Source organism: Diadema setosum, chromosome 11 (assembly GCF_964275005.1).
Source record: "Diadema setosum chromosome 11, eeDiaSeto1, whole genome shotgun sequence".
Taxonomy (NCBI): Eukaryota; Metazoa; Echinodermata; class Echinoidea; order Diadematoida; family Diadematidae; genus Diadema; species Diadema setosum.
The window spans coordinates 5,086,983-5,105,740 of NC_092695.1; the positions used below are offsets into that span (position 1 = coordinate 5,086,983).

General features: G+C 38.5%; 1 protein-coding gene across 1 annotated transcript in view; it reads right to left on the reverse strand.

The window, feature by feature from the left end:
• Positions 1-18,758, reverse strand: part of LOC140234717 (rho guanine nucleotide exchange factor 17-like) — a 243,320-nt gene that overhangs the window by 135,215 nt on the left and 89,347 nt on the right. The window contains exon 2 of the mRNA XM_072314751.1: positions 17,603-17,680. Coding sequence (XP_072170852.1) covers positions 17,603-17,680 — 78 coding nt within the window. The remainder of the gene's footprint in view (positions 1-17,602; positions 17,681-18,758) is intronic.

The following is an 18,758-nucleotide window of genomic DNA, read 5'->3' on the forward strand; positions in this document are numbered from 1 at the left end:
TTAAAGCAATTTTTTAACACGCTTACTCACAAACAGCAAGGGAGAAAAAAAAAACGAGGCTTAAAGTATTCCTATATACAACTATGTGACTGAGCAAAGTATCTCACTAGATTTTTGAAACCACACCTAACATAAGGTTTTTAATCTTTCATAGTCTATCAAAGACATGCTGTACTGCGTAGTAATCGTGACTTACAAAGAACTTTAGCTTGCACATGCAGACAACAAAAATCTGGTACAAAAAACTGACATTTATTACCACAAGGAAAAGTTCCTTGAAAGGTCATTAGGCCTATACACTCAAGAAACAGTGAATGGTATAAGGTGATGTGTACATGTAGGGCCTACATCATTTTAGCAAAGGAACTGCAGAAAAGCATAGGCAAAGGTGGTCTGGAAAGAGTAGACTAGTAAGCACTCTCCCAGGGGTTATCAATAGTGTAACTTCACACCACACGCTTGCCACAAACACCAAGCATTACACTTCAGCCGGTCCTACCCCCTGCATGTCAATAAACAATAGGGAGTGGGCAGACGGTCTATCTCTTGTCAGACCGAGATCACGGTCACTTCCAGCCATCCAGGCCCCCTTACCTCTTGCTGTCCACTCACACTGGTCCCTAAGTTCTTGACCTTCTCTTTTCCTCACCACTTCTGAATTTTTTCAAAATGTCAAACCCACTGAACTCCCTTTGCCACTTGTCAATTATACACCAATACACTGGCCACTAGCTTGTCATCGATAGTCTATGTTGTAGACCCTGAATCAAGGCCAATGACATTACGTGTGTAGGAAATAGACAATGTGTCCCATCAAAATCATTTCAGTTTAATATTTGACTGACAGCTAATTGAAATAATCATTTCTTCTCCTATTTCTGAACACTAACAGCTTCACTTTCAGCACATCATTACTGATTACAATGACAAGTAATAGTACAAATTTGAGGACACACTAAATGACAATATAGTGCCTACATACATGTGATCTGATTCCTTCTTTACATTTTGCTGATACACCATGGCAGCCAGGAGGTGAAGTAAGCTCCATTCCTGTGGAATAATGAGCAAGCCACTAAAAACCTGACAGCGTGCATCCATGCTTTCCACGAGAATGGACATTAACTATAAAATATACATCACTCACACCATTAGCAACCACATCCACCACATAAAAATACACACATACAGACAAAAAGAATCATCTCCGTTAAATGTCAGGTGTAACATCAGAGTAATTATGTCCTGCCTTACATGGGAGAGTAAGGCAATAGGCCTAAAGGAGAGCATCTCATTCTGACTGCCCGTGATGGTACAATTGTACGTCTGTCCGAGCAGGTATTTTCTCGAGAGAAGTGCAAATTTCACTCTCCTGCGCCAGACATCCGATGGAGGACAAATACTGAATTTCCCAATTCTAACCCTTTTTCAGCCCAGGTTATAAACTGCTGCCCTGGATGGCCCTCTTCAGACCAGTGCATGTGAATGTTCCCTTCTTTGTAAGAAACTATGGTAAAATATAAAATTCTATTCCCCTCTGGTGCTTAATGTTCAACTTTACTAAAACATCATTAATATTTACTGTTTGATTATGAATGAAGGCAAAGAACTTTATCTGCATCAGATTTGTCAAGATGTTATTTCATTACATATCTCCTTTGACAAATGAAACTTGATTTCTATGTATATTATAAAGAAAATTCATATTTTAGGTTTTTCATATCAAAACAAACAAGGTGTTCAACACAGTTTGCATCACATATATATATATATATATATATATATATATATATATATACATGATGATAAGTATGTAGTTTTGAGATTCTCAATGGCATTCATGTCAAAACAACTACCATGCCATTTTTAGTCAAATTGTTGATTGTTGCTCCCTAACTGTGGTTTGCTGCTTGGATAGCAAAAATTTTATTAAGCACAAGGTTTTCTTACATTGCAATTTTGATACCATACACATTTTCATTTTTTTTTTAAAAGTATCCAACACAAGTTAGAGTATGTAATAACAAGATAATTAAGCAAGAGTTCCTTTTTGAACTATCAATTTTCTACAGTAAATGATTCTACTTATTCAATAATTCCATTATGATTTTTTGCAATATTTTTTTGCAATAACACTGATCATCCAAAAACTTAACACTGACCAGTATAAAAGCTATCACATGCCAACACTTGTAAAGGTTTCCAGAATCAACATGAGTATGAGTGTACAGGGCTTTTTGCATTTTGCATTCACCATCTCAGGAACTTTACATTCAGCATCTCAGGAACTTTATCACTAGTGTGAAGTCCTCCCCTCCCTGCCCCAGCCATCTCTCCATGTGGTCAGTCTGGCCAGGGGTGGTGTCCTTATCAGGTCATTGCTTGGAGGGGTGATGAGCTGGGGCAGGAAGAGGCTGACCTTGGGCAGGGGTCAAAGACAAGGGTCACTGGGGTCTATTTTGAGATAGCCCCAGCTGGACATCAGCCAGGACAAAATGTTTTCCTTCCCTCCCTCCCTCCCTCCCTCTCTCACACACACACACACACACACACACACACACACACACACACACACACACACACACACACACACACACACACTGGATTGTCAGTTCAAGGAGGCAAGTCTTACCTCCCTGGTCTCACCTCCCTGGCCAGTTTGAGCACAGGAAGGTGGGAGCTCTCGCCTCACCTCCCTGACTATTGGTACTCCTAAAATCAGACCTGCATCCTCTCTAAGTTTGGTAGCCATCCTCTCTCATCTTTTCTCTACATCCAATTAGATCTGGATTCAAAGTTCACAAATAAATGCCATAATTTTTATCAGCCTATTCATGATGTCTTTTCCCTTCTATCTACGAGCTGAGACCTCTATTGAAATATTATTCCATCTTTGGACTAAAAAAAAACAAAAAACAAAATGCACTTTTACCTTTGAAAACTTGTTGAAGGCATTCTTCAATTCTTCCAAAAACATGTAATACCCACAAAACCCAACCTGATTACACTAACTTTTTGCCCCCAGTGGATCTACAGTAAAACGAGGAATGTTTGTGTGCATTTTAATTTCACGAATTTCATGAGGGCCAAGATTCGCGAAATTGAAATGCACACAAAAGTTCTTGTCTACACTATAGGGCCTGTGCATTGAATACCAGTGGCAATTCGCGAAAATTTCATGCCAAGAAGAAAGCCGTCGGCTCCAGTTCGCAAAAAGTTTCATGCCGCGAATATATCATGTTTTACAGTAATATCCATCTGATTTAATTTTTATTTCGTTGAATTTCACTTATATCATCTTCACCATCCTTTTTATCTCACATCCTATTCTATTAATCTCCTATTATATTTCTTCTCCTTTTTGTCCTTTGATGGCAGTTCATATTATTTCTCCTTCTTTCTTTTGTCTATCTTTTCATCTTATTTTGTCTCTCCACCAATCCATTTGTCGCACTCCCTTTCTTTCACATCTTTTCTTTCCCCTGTATTATATTTCATATCCTCCATATTTCCATGCACATGATAAGTCATGGTTTGCCATAGTCTGATCTCAAGTCTGCATGTTGTTTTTCTGCAACCTTTATTCAGTTGAATACACTTTATGAATCAAGTCTTTGAACAAAGAATCTATCATGATGCTGTTTGACATTTTCATTCGTGCAATACTTGAAACCAGCAAGATTTTGATGTTATTTTACACTAGTGGTTTTATTGTATGTCTAAATCGAGCGCGAGTTGATAAAATGGCCCAAAAAAAATGGCAAAAAAGGCTGGAAGTCAAAACTAGGATGGTAAGTGCTTGAAGACTTTTGTCAACATCAACCCTGGGTAATAAAATGGAAAGGACTAGAGGCTGAACCTTCAGGGTCAACATTTGACTAGCCTTTTTTCAAAGTCCTTCACGATCAGTCAGGAGGCGAGTGAGCTGAAGCTGCGCACATTAGCGCAAGGGCCATTTAATACACCTGCATATCAAATGTGAATTTCTATTCACGATGATGTTAAAAGCGTATTTAGCACACCATTCCTAGTGAATAAAATCAAATAATATGGTTAGTCACTTTGACCAATGTCATTGTTAAATTCACCCATCTCAGCTGTTGGTGTGAAATGTAGTGTGGATGAGTTTCTTTGAACAGGACCTCGCTGATTGGTTACGATTTTTGCCACCAAATGGCGGTACAAAATTTTGGCAATTCAAAAGCACATTTTTAGGAATTCGGAGATGTCTCCACAGGCTAGAGAACTAGAGTTTGACTATGTCTTGTGTGATGGCGACCCTCTGCTTGCTTCTCTTGTAATCACTAAAGAGAGGACCTTGTTCAAAGGCTAACATTTGATTGGAATACTACACACTTGACTGCAAGACTCAAAATGCATTTGACCATAAACAGCATTTTGAAACACGATTGACACAGTTGCGCCCATAGTCACTTTCATGTAAATGCTGATTCACAATGCAAAAAAAAAGGCACATTTATGATCGCTGATTCTCTCTAATTACGTATACTGGGGAAGCATAGACACAAAATCATGTAGTATGAACAGCCCGCTACAATAGGGGTTCACCATTTTACAATAATGTGCAGTGCACGTTCACAAAATTGGCTCTTTCTCCAGCTGAAAAACAAAATTAAAAAAATTAAAAAACAAGCATAAACGGTACCAGTGAACGGCATTTTGGATCAGTGCTTCAAAATACTGATTCTTCCTCTGCAAATTGAGCGTAAACGCACCCTCACTTGGACAGGACAGCAGTGAGAACAGACGATTTCAAGGAGGTACGCCTCATCTTTATGCGTGTAGCCTCGGCTTCTTAGACATGGATCTGGGTTGTTTGTAAACATCCAGTTGAAATAGAAGTGATGATACTCCTCCTCTGGGGACAACCTTAAGTCCTTAGTCTGACAAGTGTAAAGTACAGTCAAACTCGGATACCTCGAATTCGTCGGGACTGAAGAAAATGGTTCGACGTACGCGAATTTCGAGGTACGCGTACGTCGAATTTTCTTCGACTTATCCGATGTTTATCGATGTTCGACGTTTATCGATGTTCAACATGGTGTCTGTTATAGTGCCTACTGATTGTTTGCATGCTTGTCAATTTGAATTGAATCAACTTTTATATGAATGAATTGAGTGGAAATCGGAAATGAAATCAAAATTTCAGAAATAAAGATTTTGGTGGCCCGATCGCGCCACAAAAAAAAAAGTCGGATGTTTGCCTTTACCTTTGAAAATGAACAGCGGTAACAATCGGCTACGTAAGATGCTAAAATAAGTGTCAGAGTTTTGCGTTTAATTGTGGAAATGAATGACGGTAATATTCGACTCGGTATGATACTAAAATAAATGTCGGATGTTTGCTCATACTTTTGGAAATGAATAACGATAAGACTCAGCTCCGTATGATGCTAAAACTAATGTTAGATATTTCATTTTGCGTTCGGAAATGAATAAGGATAACATTCGGCTCCGGAAGACGCTGAAATAAATGTCGAATTTTGGCTATGACGTTCGGAAATGAAAAACAATAACATTCAACTCCGTACGATGGTTAAATAAATGTCGGATGTTTCCTTATACTTTCGAAAGTAAATAGCAATAGCATTCGGCTCCGGAAGATGCTAAAATAGATGTCAGATGATCGTTTTTATGTTCGGAAGAAAATAGCAGTAATATTCTGCTCCATCATGTCCATATGATGCTAAAATAACTGTCTGATGTTTGCTTTTAAATTTCGAAATGAATAACAGTAACATTCACCTGCGTTTAATGGTAAAATCAATGTTTGATGTTTGCTTTGACGTTCGGAAAAGAGTAACAATAATATTCAACTCCTGACAATGATGAAATAAATGCTGGATGTTTGCTTTTATGTTCGAAAGTAAATTGCAATAACATTTAGCTCCGGAAGATGCTAAAATAAATGTCGAATGTTTGCTTTGATGTTCTGAAGTGAATATCAATAATTTATTCAACTCCGTACGCTGATAAAATAAATGCCGGATGTGTGCTTTTACGTTCGAAAGTAAATGTCAATAGCATTCAGCTCCGGAAGATGCTAAAATACATGTCGAATGATTGCTTTTACGTTTGGCATGTTTGGAAGTGAACAGCAGTAACATTCTGCCCCATACGATGATAAAAAAATATTGGATATTTGCTACGGTACATTTCTAAATAAATATCAGTAACATTCAGCTATACATTTCATGGTCCAAAATGTCTGATGTCTGCTTTGACGTTCAAAAATGAAAAACAGTAACATTCGGCTCCGTGCGATGATATTGTCAGATGATCCATTTCACTTTTGGAAGTGGACAGCAGTAACATTCGGCTCCGTTCGATAATGAAATAAATGTCGGATGTTTGAAATGAATAACGGTAATATTCTGCTCCGTACGATGCAAAAATAAATAACAGATTGTTGCTTTAACATTTGGAAATGATTAATGGTATTAATCCGCCCAGTTAGATGCTAAAACAAATAGCGGATGTTTCCTTTCACGTTTGGAAATGGATTAGGATAGTATTCAGCTCCGTAAGATTCTAAAATGAATGTCGGTTGTTTGCTTTTACATTTAAAAATGAATAACGGTAACTTTCGGCTTTTTACAATGCTAAAACAAATGTCAGATGCTAACAAATGTCAGCAAATGCTCCCATTTTCTCATTTCAAACGTAAGTTTTGACCTCCTCAATATATGGGCATCAACTTTTATAATAATCTCTACGCCTATTTGTCAAATCTTTAAACACAGAGTATTAAGATGATTGAATTTTCTATTCATTTGTTTTAGACATGGACATCTGTATCACTTCAATAATGCTTAATATTAATTTGTCTATGTTTAGTAGGACAGATTTAGTTTTTCTAATGTTTTTCCTGATTTTTTTTTTTTGTCACCAGATTTTACTTTCGACCACCAGAAAATAAAAATCAATGATATTGGTGGCCCGATAAAACTTAGTGCGGAGCCCTGTGTATTCTATTCTTCATTGTGATCGGCCTATACTTCTAGATTTTCATAATCGCATTGCTGGGAAAAAAAAAAAGTTTCAGTGCTTGCGTTCTCGGGGAAGTAAACTTCGTGAAAGGCAAAAAAAAAAAAAAAATAGTTTAAAAAAAAGGCACTACGAGGGAGATTGATGTTTTGACAGTGGAGCGTGATTAATGGCAAAGATATAACTGTCAACGTAAGCAGGTGCGCCCCGACGGTTGAGAAATCTACGCGCACGGTATGACTGTCTCGATCAAAAATCAAAACACAGTGGTTAAAGAAAAGCAAATGATGGGGCAGCGCGTAGTGCTATCGTAAAGCACTCCATTGGCACGGGTGCTATGTGCATACCATGTACGTGTGTTGGTAGGTGTTGGGGATTTTCCTTGTCAGCTGTGTATCGGATATTTCTTCTTGGGCGCGCGATTGTTCTGGTCTCAGAATATTTACAATCGAGTGTGAAAACATTTGTGACATGTCTTCGCTGTCCACGCGCGCTTAATCGGAGATGCTGAGTGATGTTTGCAATTTCGATTCGAGCAACATGCTGGGAAAAACAATAAGTTAATTAAGATCGGGACATTAGATTTCCCTTCGAGGTAACCGAACTTCGAGTTATCTTTTTCGAGCTACGCGAATTTTAATACACGGAAACTCCATAGGAACAATCGGGACTTTCATTTTGCCCCCGAGGTAAATGATATTCGGCTTATCCGACGTCGAGGTATCCGAGTTTGACTGTAGGTATTTGTTGGGGAGTCACACAGGAGATTTTTTTTTCCTTTTTATTTGGGACAAGAGGGTAAGAAGGGAAACTGACATATGAAGAGTTTGTTTGCAAAAACCGATAAGTCCATTTTTGAAGATTTTGAAGTACGGTCTCTGTCGTAAAGCACAAAATTATACCTTTTAAATGATATATTGGTCACTACATATAAAGGTACATTTTTGAAGTTATGGTCAAAAAGAAGCAAACATTTTCTTATTATTCTCTTTATTTTTCTTGACCTTTAATCGCAAATATCTCCATTTGGCAAATATGGACTTATCGGCTTTTGCGAACAAACTCTTCATATATATGAATAATCTGCCATTCTGCATTCAGTTTCTCTGGTAGGACTTCATCTATCTTCAAACCAGTCAAATGCAAGGCTTATCTAACACAAAGCCAAATAAAGAAGTGATGATAATAATAATGATAATAATAATAATAAAAACAATAATAACAATAATAATAATAATAATTACAATAATAATGATAACATCTTATAAAGTGCATAATACAAGCATAAGTGTCTATGCGCTTCACATTCATAACATTATGCATAAGTAGACAGCTTACGTATGATCAAATGTTCTTCTACTAGCAGCATAACGATGGCAACAAAGCCTGAAATCTTGCCCTGATTGCTACTTTCAAAAAATCCACTTCATAACTCAATTTACCACAAAAAAAATATAATATGACATACTTTGATACTGACGAGCTAGAAAAAAAAAAATATATATATATATATCTTGCATAAGATCCTGCCATATTGCAAAATTAAGAAATTAGAAAAAGGGGGAAAGGAAACACTTCTATAAATACAAATCTTCAGCCAGGCATGAAGACAGATTCTTCAGTCCATGTGAAGATTGAAGGAGATGTCAAAAAAAAACCTCCCATTTCTGAAGGAATAATCATATCTTTCATGGCATACATTTCCTATTTATCTCCATGAACATAATGATTAATAAAAAAAAATCCAAGGACATTACTCTTCATTTTGCAGAGATGCTACATCTAACCTGCCCTATGCAGAATTTCACGCACCACCTATGTGGTGACAAGGTTATATACCACGTACATGGTTGCTAGGTGACGGTTACAATTTCCACAAGTAGGTAGTTGTTTTTTTTTTTCTCTGTCTCCTCTTGTATTTCTGCATGGGGGTGGGGCATATCAATTTTGCTTGTAATTTGTGTGCTAACAACAATTGGGAGCTACGCTGGAATGTGGGTTAATGCCTATACTGTTCGACATTTTCATTCTATCTCGTAAAAGGAGTCAGGTATACTCTTGGACGAGAAATGAGTCTCTGAAAAATGACACTCTCGTGAATGAGAGGAAGAGAATTAACAATAATGAGAGTTTACTTGTGTGTGTGTGTGTGTGTGTGTGTGTGTGTGAGAATAGTATCACATGGCGCTCATTCCAAAGTGACATTCTTCACGTTTCTTCTTGCAGGCTCTCTCCGATGTCACTGCTAGAGATTCCCCAAGCAAAGCATTTGGCCTCGGACAAAAAAAAAAAAAAAAAAAATGAAAAGACTCATTCACAGATCCTGTCGCCAGCAGTGAAATGTTGAAGCCCCCTCTTCACATGCAGACTCGATTCCAATTACACGGCACGTGAAGAGGCCGAAAGGGTACAGAAGGTAAATATATTACAAGCATAAACTTCTTTTTCTTTTTAATTTTCAATGTCGAGCAAGAATTCCAACCATTGTTAGAAAACACTCCATTGGTTTCTCTCTTCTTGTCTCCCCTATCTCTCTCTCTCTCTCACCCTCTGTCCCCCAACCCCCCCCCCCACCCCCCTCTTAAAGAGGTAAGCATCATAGGTTGTCAATGCATACTCCAAAATGTGAAATCCACTTCATGCTTGAACTATTCCTTCATTCAGAGCAAAAAATCCAACACACAAAATTGTGGCAGTTTCATTAAAATGGAATTTAAAAGAATAAGACAGCCAAAGAATTTTAAAAACTCTTACGTGTTTCAGAACAATGCACACAATTAACAAGTGATGTCACTGTCTTGCAGCTGTGTTTAGTAAAAAAAATTATACGAAAATACTATTTTGGGTCATTTACTCTCTATAGAACCAACCCCTCCCTTTTATCATTCAAAGTATCATAGTACTATTACAGTTAATATATGTCTACAAAGACTTGCTGCATATGAATCTATTCTTTCATTCCTTGATTCCATGAAAGGAGATTTGGTAAAGATTAGAACACAGGTCAATGGGAGAGTTGTGAAGAATGATGATGGCATTACCTCCTCTAAGTTGTATAATTGTTATTATAATCAACATCAGTGATTTGCTAAACAGTTAAATCTTATTACTACTTTATTTCCTATATATTTTCCTATCTTTCATCGTGGGGGAGAAAGTTCAACACTTTCTGTAGTCAACACTGGACAGAACAAATGGAAGTTGGGAGAATTTTAACTTACCTTACCATAATTTCATTTATCAATGCAATAATGGCACAGTGTGAATAGTTATTTCTGAGCTATAGCGACTCAATTGCTTCTCAAGAGCCATAGAGTGGATAGGATAGCAAACAAGAGATGCTACCATTACAACCTAATGGTATTACTTACTAACAGCAACATGTTCTCAATGGAGAATCTTTCATATTCACTCAAGTATGATGATAAGATGTGTGACACTACCTCCAAGAGACATTGCCATGGTTACCCATTTTGGTGTTTTTTGAACCACAAGTGGTACTGTCATCAGAGCAGGGCAATACACAAATATGCAGGGATGGGACTGATAGACTCTGGAAGGAAGGGGGATGGGGAAAACATAATGGGTCGGTTTCATATATTACCTGCACCAGATCTTCCTCTTTGGAAGGAAAATCTTATTAACATCTTCCGCCCGGACCTTTTTTTTTCTTTTTTTCTTTTTCATCCTTCTCTTTTTTTTTTTTATCCTTCTTTGGGGGCTTTGGAGATGATGGAACTTCTATGGTTACCTCCCTAATTGCATGTGGGACCCCAGAGGATTTGAGGAGGATCGGTCCCTGTGTCCCCTGAAGAAGAAGAAGGGGGAAAAAAGGAGAAAAAAAAATTGGGGAGATACCACACACACCTCCCCATCTTCTCATCATGTCTTCCAGGGAGGACTCTCTCTCTCTCTCCTTCAGTTATTTGGGGGGAGGTTGTCCCTATTGCCGGTAACCTCGCAATTTGTCATGGACCCACGTCTAGCACACGTCGCTTGCCAACCCTTCTTCTCTTCTTCGCCTTCATGTTTTGATCAAATTGGCCACCCATCCTGAGACGAGATGTTGAAATGAACCTCAAATATTCTTTCATTTTTTCTTCAAGTTGTTGCAGCCTAAACATGCTACTTTTTCTCCTGCTGTACACACTTTTTTACAAAAATGTCATTCAATTCAATTCAATTCAAAGTTTATTTCATTTTCCGACAAAACATAAGTTACACTTCTTTTGACAACAGAGAATAAGGTAAACAGAGCATTATGTATTGAAAAGAATGTACAACAATTGAGGACCTTATAGTAATTATAATCATTCGGGGTACCATAATTTTTTTTTTTTTTTAAGTTCATTACCGAAGACATTAGATTATGTATGAAAATACTCTCATCCCTAAAATGAACAGTGAGGAAATGTTAATCATGCAATAGCTTCACATACACAAAATCATATGCTCATATCAGATTTATTTGATGTGATGCTATCCAAAGCTTATAGAAATTCAACAAGGCTAAATGCATGTTACTTATTTTCATGAGATTTTGGCTGTCAGAACCCAACAGGCATACATATACCAAGTCTTACATAAATTTACCCATTTTTGTAAATAAGAGATAAAATTTGTCATGCACAGCATCATTACAAAAAATGCACCACGTCCATGAATCAAAATGTTAAATTACTCTAATAAATAGCAAAGTAAGATTAAAGATTCTCACACTTTCATCTCTACCTATCTACCTCCATTTATCCATCTATTTCAACAGTTAACCCGTTGAGGACGGGTTGATTTTGCTACAACACGCATTTCCCATAGACCCGTGTCCGAGTATACTCGGGACTCATCATCAACGGGATAAACTACAGTATCATCATCTGTCTCATTGCACACAAACACACAGGACTTCATCTTGTGGTTTTCTTTTGTACTTCAAACATCAAGATTAGCACAGACCACCGGAATAAATGCTCCCGGAGCTGTACCATGAGGCTGAGTTTGTGGCGGCTCAACAGGAAAAGAACTGAAGGTTATTTCAGACTACAGGCCTAGATTTCTCGTCTGAAATGAACTTCCAATAATTTCGAGAGTTATAATGTCAGAGATAAAGCTTAGCTGCATCTTCTCAAGCACATCTCCTTCAAACTGTAGGCCCAAACGTTCACCCAAAATCAAGATTAAAAACAATGCCACACAAGGATCAGCCAAGCATGCTTCTTAGTATCTAAACCCGATTCACTGAATCATAATCAAGCCTACTTTCAGGCCGACAGTTCAATTTGCTTGAATCATGTTTCTTCACTTGTTCAGAGATGAGTGCATCTTTAAAGTCTGAAATCCCTCATTGCTTCTGGCAGATATGGTGTACTGTCAACATACCCTATTTCTTCATCTCCATCCACCCCACCTCCCCCCCCCCCCTCCACCACCACCTCCATCCTCATTCCTGCCTGCCCTGTGTGAATCATCCATACCTCTCTAACTTCTTCTCTGTTTTCTTCTTCTTCGTCGTCCAAATAAAAAAGGAAAAAGAAGAAAAGAAGGAAGGAAAGAAGAGAGCATGGATTGATGTGACCACATTAGAGAAGGATTCCATCTCAGCCACAAAGTGTTCCTAGCTGGGTGGTCTGAGTCTGGTTTACATACACCAACCATGATGTGATGTCCCCATGTTCTTCTTCAGTTTTTACCACCCTGTAAAAGCTTTTCCTCTTCTCCCACCCCTCCCCCCCCCCCCCCAAGGAAAAAAAATTCAGATATCTGAATCTCCTCTAATCATTCAAACTTTTTTTTTTCAAAAAAGTCTGAGAAATGATGCTCATGAATTGTGGAATTTCAAATAATTCCTTGTTTCTGGGACACTCTCCCTTGACAAATTACTGATGATTACAATTCCTGTGAGTAGCTACTTCTGGTAGTGTTACAGGTAACCTTTCAAAATGGTTCAAACAGCCAACACCTGCTGGGTACCTTCATTTCTAATGTTTAGGAATCCTATTCCATTAATGTTTGCTTTACATATCTATGCAGATTTGACAATTTTGTTTCATTTTTAGGAGGGCTGTCTTGTTAATAACACTCTCTGTTACAACACCAAGGAGATTCCTCAACACACACACAAAAAAAAAATAATCTGTTTGAGCTAACTCTCATGAACTAGTTGTTGAGAAATGTAAAAGTACATAACTCCTTACCAGTCCCCATTCTTTTCAATGACTCAAAAAGAAGCAATTTCATTACTATCATCAAATAGAGTTGTTCAGATTTAAGAAAGGTAGAGATAAGAATAGACTGGAGATGAAGTGGGAAGTTCCTATTGTTGCTATAATGTTGCAAAAAAGAGAACGAATACTGTGTACACTGAATATTTCAAGGAGTTTTTTTTTTTCAAATTTTGTGAATTGGGTGTTATTCATAAATTTAGAAACACGCAAAAGTATTAACTCTCATTCCGCATACATTTCTCCATTCAGTACTGTACTCCACAATCGCAAATTTAACCACTTGCAAAATTATCGGAAAGTCCCGATTCACAAAAAATTAGACTCGCTAAAATATGGCGTATAGGCCTACAGTATTACATTTGAATGTACAGGCCAATTGGAAACTCATAGGGCTATGACAAACTTGCTTCCATCTAATTTGCATAGATGGGTACAACCGGTATCACTCTTTCATAAAAACAGAAGAAATCTCATTCCTTATTATATTCCTTCTCCACATCCAATAGATATTTGCTCCTTACAAGCTGCTTCCCACCCCCACCCCTTTCTCCCCCCCCCCCTTTTTTTTCCATCTCCATCTCACCCTCTCTCCTCCCTTTCTCTCCATCTATATTTCTGTCTATCTATCTATCTATCTATCTATCTATCTATCTATCTATCTCTTCTCTTCTTGTTCTCTGTATCTCTCACTGACATGTTTACTGATTCCATAATTACCCAATGGGATCATTAGGAGAGGAGCTACCCCCATTAATGCCTGGATAAGAGTGCACCCATCTACCAGCATGCCAAAAACTAAAATTCTTGCAATATTCTACTAGATACTTCAATACAAGTGGGAGAAGAAATTATTCTGCAAGAAAATCACCTGTAAGTATTTCACAAACTGCAAATAATAAATGAAACAGCTTTCTGAATGCACTGAATATGACTCACAGCTCTTGAAGGGGGGAAAAAGAGGAGAGGTTACTTGAACAAACACTGTTAATGAAACCTCATAATGTATGGCAAGCAGGAAGAGATGGGGGAAAACTCTGGCTCTTGTTTTTGTTTTGCTTCTTTTTTTTTAAAGCCCAATCTTTTGTTGTCCCGCTCTTGAGTGGGGAAGGTCACCGTCTGGCTGCTATAAATGTGCATTTTGAAAAGAAGATGGCTGCAATGTTATGACGTGAAGAAGATAATCTCGTCTCCATCCTTGTTAAAAGGGTCGGAGGAGGATCCCGAGACGCTACTCAAGTATTCTCAATTCCTCTCACCCTGAAACACTATATAGTCGGTCCATCCTCCTACGCAGAGGAAGGTTTGGACAAGGAAATGGTATAGAGAGAGAGATATTGTCAAACTTTTGTTCCAGAGAAGCAAATGTGTAGCAAACAACAATTCCCATGTGTAATCTCATTGCTCAGCACATGAAAAACATGATAAATACATCAGTTATTGAAAAACCCAAATAATCAGACTGCACAAAAACATACACAAACTGACCACAGTATAAAGAGACATACTCGGGTAAAAGAGTAAATTACTCCCACCGCCAATTTGTGCAATGTATTGTTCAGGTAGTAGATAACTGATATCTATCTTCAGCCTTATAATCACCTAAAGCTTCAGCTCACCTCCAAAAATTTCACAATATAAAACTAAATTTGCAAATTCCAGTCACTTCACCAATGCTTTCAAAGGCATTACAACATACAAGCAGAATTTTTTCTTTTCTTTTCTTTTTTCTTTTTTTTTTTGGAGCAATAATAACATGGTTGTTTCCTCAATCTAAGCATGGTTCTCCCAGGGAGTGTCTGAATGCTGAGACTAGAATCTCCCACATTGTGAGATGCATTTGAGTGGCAGACGGCCGCGTGTTTTTGACACTGCCTTTTGACAGGAGCACATTGCAGGCCCCTGGATAAGAGGTAAGATGTCGGTGCAAGAGACCTTTTTCGGCTGCCACTTGCATAACAAATATCCAGTCACTGGTTCTGCAGCAAAAACTGGGTTAGTCTCTATCTTGAAATGTTCGTGTAGGTCATGCAGTGCACAAAATAATGGTGAAAGAATAACTCCCATGTAGGCTCTGTGAGCACAGCACAGACCTGCATTGATCTCCATCAATACCTTGTTCTCATTCCCCCCATTCTTTCCTTACACCTACTGCTTCCTACTTTTTCGTAGTACTTGCCTTCTATTATAATATCTCTGTTATATCTCCTTCTCCTACTCTTCTACTCCATATTCTCTTTCTTTTTTTTCATCTTTCTCTGCATCTTCTTGGTCCTTCATTCTCTTCTCATCCTCCTTAGTCCACCTTTATTTTCTTATTCATCTTCTCGCAGCTTCTTTTCTCCATCACACTCCTCCTCTCCTATCCCTCTCCTCCTTCTCCTCCTTCTCCTCTTCCTCCTCCTCCTTTTCTCCTTTTCTCCTTCTCCCCTCCTCCTCCTCCTCCTCCACCTCTGTAGAACCAACTTCCCTTCCTTCACTCCTTTCTACATAAGTTCCTCCTGTTCTTCCTTTTCATCCTCCTCTTCCTCATCTTCTTCCTGAATCTTCTTCTTTTTTTCTTATTCCCTTTCCTTTTCCTTTCACCCCCCCCCCTCTCTTTTTCCTCACCCTTTTCTTCCTCCTCTTCCTCCTCCTCTTCTTCCTCCTCCTCCTCCTCCTCCTCCTCCTCCTCCTCCTCTTCTTCCTCTTTCTCTTTCTCCCCCTCTTCTTCCCCTCCTCCTCCTCCTCTCTCTCCTCCTCCTCTTCCTCCTCCTCCTCTTTCCTGGCCACACCATCCTCTGTTAAATACCATTTTTACTTGGGTTTACTGTATCCTCTGTTAGTATCTCCTCAATCACACAAGAAATCCAGGGGTTGCCCACAGTTAATGTAGAATTTTAAGCAAAGAACTGGATTTACAGCATCAATACTGACTAGCATTTTGTTCTTCTGTTTTTTGCAACCAAATGATGGTATTGTAAGTAGGTGAGTGAACCCCCGACACATCTTGGTTTGTTCATCAGATGAACCACGTCCCCTTTGACTCCCAGTCTATTTATCAAAGTAGGATTTATCTCATGCCATATATCTTGGCTAATGATCAGAGCTAGTGAGTCCCCATGAATGATGTGACTGATATAGCCTCGATTCAAGGATGTTAGGGTGTTGGTTTTTTTTTTTCTGCTGAGCTCTATGTCAACTGCAGTAAGCTCTTACTATGACCTCATACATGACTGGGTTGACATTTACATACTTTCAATTTCTGACAGGAGTTAAACAACCGGAAGCGAGTTGAGACAACATAAGATGTAGTCTACATTCATTCGGGTCATTAATGGCTCTCTAAATTATACACATGATGGCCTCAAATATTGTTAGATTCCTTGTTCAAGACCTGAATGTTGGTGGTGAAGTCACCGTTCCGCCCTTAGACTAGCGATTGTGACACCTCATGACCCCATCCAAGAATGGAGTGGGAGAGACAAAATCCTCTGCAGTCTCGATCTTGATTCAGGCATGTGATGGACTAGCAGAGAACTGGGAACACGTGTGGTCTTCAACAAAGAATTTAATTGGGTTCAAACTACGCAGGCAAGACAAGTGTACAACAGCCATGTGGCACGGTCCAAGACTGTGAAGTCCACGTCCACGCAAGAGGAAAGTTCTTATGACCATTAGTGACCAGTCTTTAAGCCATTTAATACCTTCAAAACTAAAAGCTAATATATGCAAAGGTATTCACTTTTGTGTTATAACTATGTTCTTTACTCTCATGAATTCTGATAACACAGTTCAAGCATGAGTGTCCCATTTCACTTCATGATGTGAAGTGTTTCTATGTAGAGTTGAGATCCACAAAAGGCACTTACAAAAAGAAAAAATAAACAAAAACAAAAATACCAATCTTTCGACAATATCGGACAGCATTACTGCCCAAGCTATTGTCTTTCTTCTCCCCCCACCCCATACACATACACACACTCTCTCTCTCTCTCTTTTTATATGTAGAGTTTTATTGCGAAACGAGCTAACTCCATTCTTGTTAAGTTGAGATACTTGTGATTAAAGCTGCTAAAAAACAAAGGAAATATTACGAAAATAGAGGACTTTTTTAATCACGACTTCTAGAATATTCCTTGTTACCTCACAAGTGAGGTATTACTGGAAAGGTTTAATTTTGCTCTATCTGATGATGGACTTACTTTGAAATGTTTAAAAATGGTGCTTAGTTCATTTTGCAATAAAACTCTTCATATATCACCATTTATTTATCTATCTATCTATCTCTCTATCTATCTATCAATCTGTCTGTCTGTCAGCACACTGCCATGGTCCTTGGTAACCAAAGATGCTCGGCCACTGCCAGCAATTAGTAAAACCAGTGGTACACATACCTTCACCAGGAAATCCAGACTCTGCACGTAGAAGCGTTCCGTTTCCAAGAAAGTCGACAAGATATGTGGCTTGATGTCCTGCAAAAAGAGAGAAAGAGAAAGAGAGAGAGATGAAGAAAGAGGCTGCAAGATAGATTAATGTCCAGTGTCACTCCATGTTATCCACACCAATAAATTTGCGAGGCCCACTTTCAAGTCCAACATTTCATCATCATGCAAAACCCTCCATACCTGAAACGCAATCCTAATGAACTGATCACAACAATTCAACTGGCGGATAAATCAAATATTTGTATGCACAATGGTAAGACAAAAAGTTTCTCTTTTTTCAGGTAAAACGACACTAGAGGTGGTGTGCACGCCGACTGCAAACTTGCCTGATATTCTCCCCCTAGGCAGCAGTCTGTAACAATCACCCCGTGAAGGGAATATGGCATACTTGGAATACACCGAAGAATATCAGTCATCGTCCCTATAGTACTGTACAGAATAGGCCCTTTCACACACAAGGGAAAAAGTGCGATTTAAAAATCGATTTTCTTATCGCGATCAAAATTTCGAAATTTTTTCCAGTGTGGACAGAAAAATCTCACTAATTACCGCGATCCTTATCGCGATCCAACTCGCACTATTAGTGCGATTTTTCAGAATAATCGCGATTATTTTGCCAAGCGTCGTGTGTGTGAGCGCGATCAAGATTCGGAAATCGGTATTTTTAGTCCCATCGTTCGCAGCGCGTGCGAAACTCTATTGAGACTGCGGGGTCAGTCTTCGGTCATGCAAGATTCGCGCATGCGCAGTTTGGCCACTGATCGTTCTTTCCTTGCTGCGAAGTGCGATTTTTCCCTGTGTATGAACGGTCAAAAAAAAAAAATCGAAATTTGGATGGCGATTGAAATTTCGATTTTCGTTGTTTGTGAACGGGCCTACTATCAAGAGTCTAAATAGAGTTCTTGTAGATTTACTCACAAAGAAACTGATGAAGGATAGTGATGAGTGAATGGAGGAGCAAACGGATAAAATTGCCTGAGGCTGTTAGATTTGGTAGACCACCCATTCTTTTTTCTTTTGGGTATAAAAGCACGGAGACCAACTTACGACCATGTTACCCAAGAGCAGCTAACAGGAATACTAATATGTGGGACAGTTGTATTGT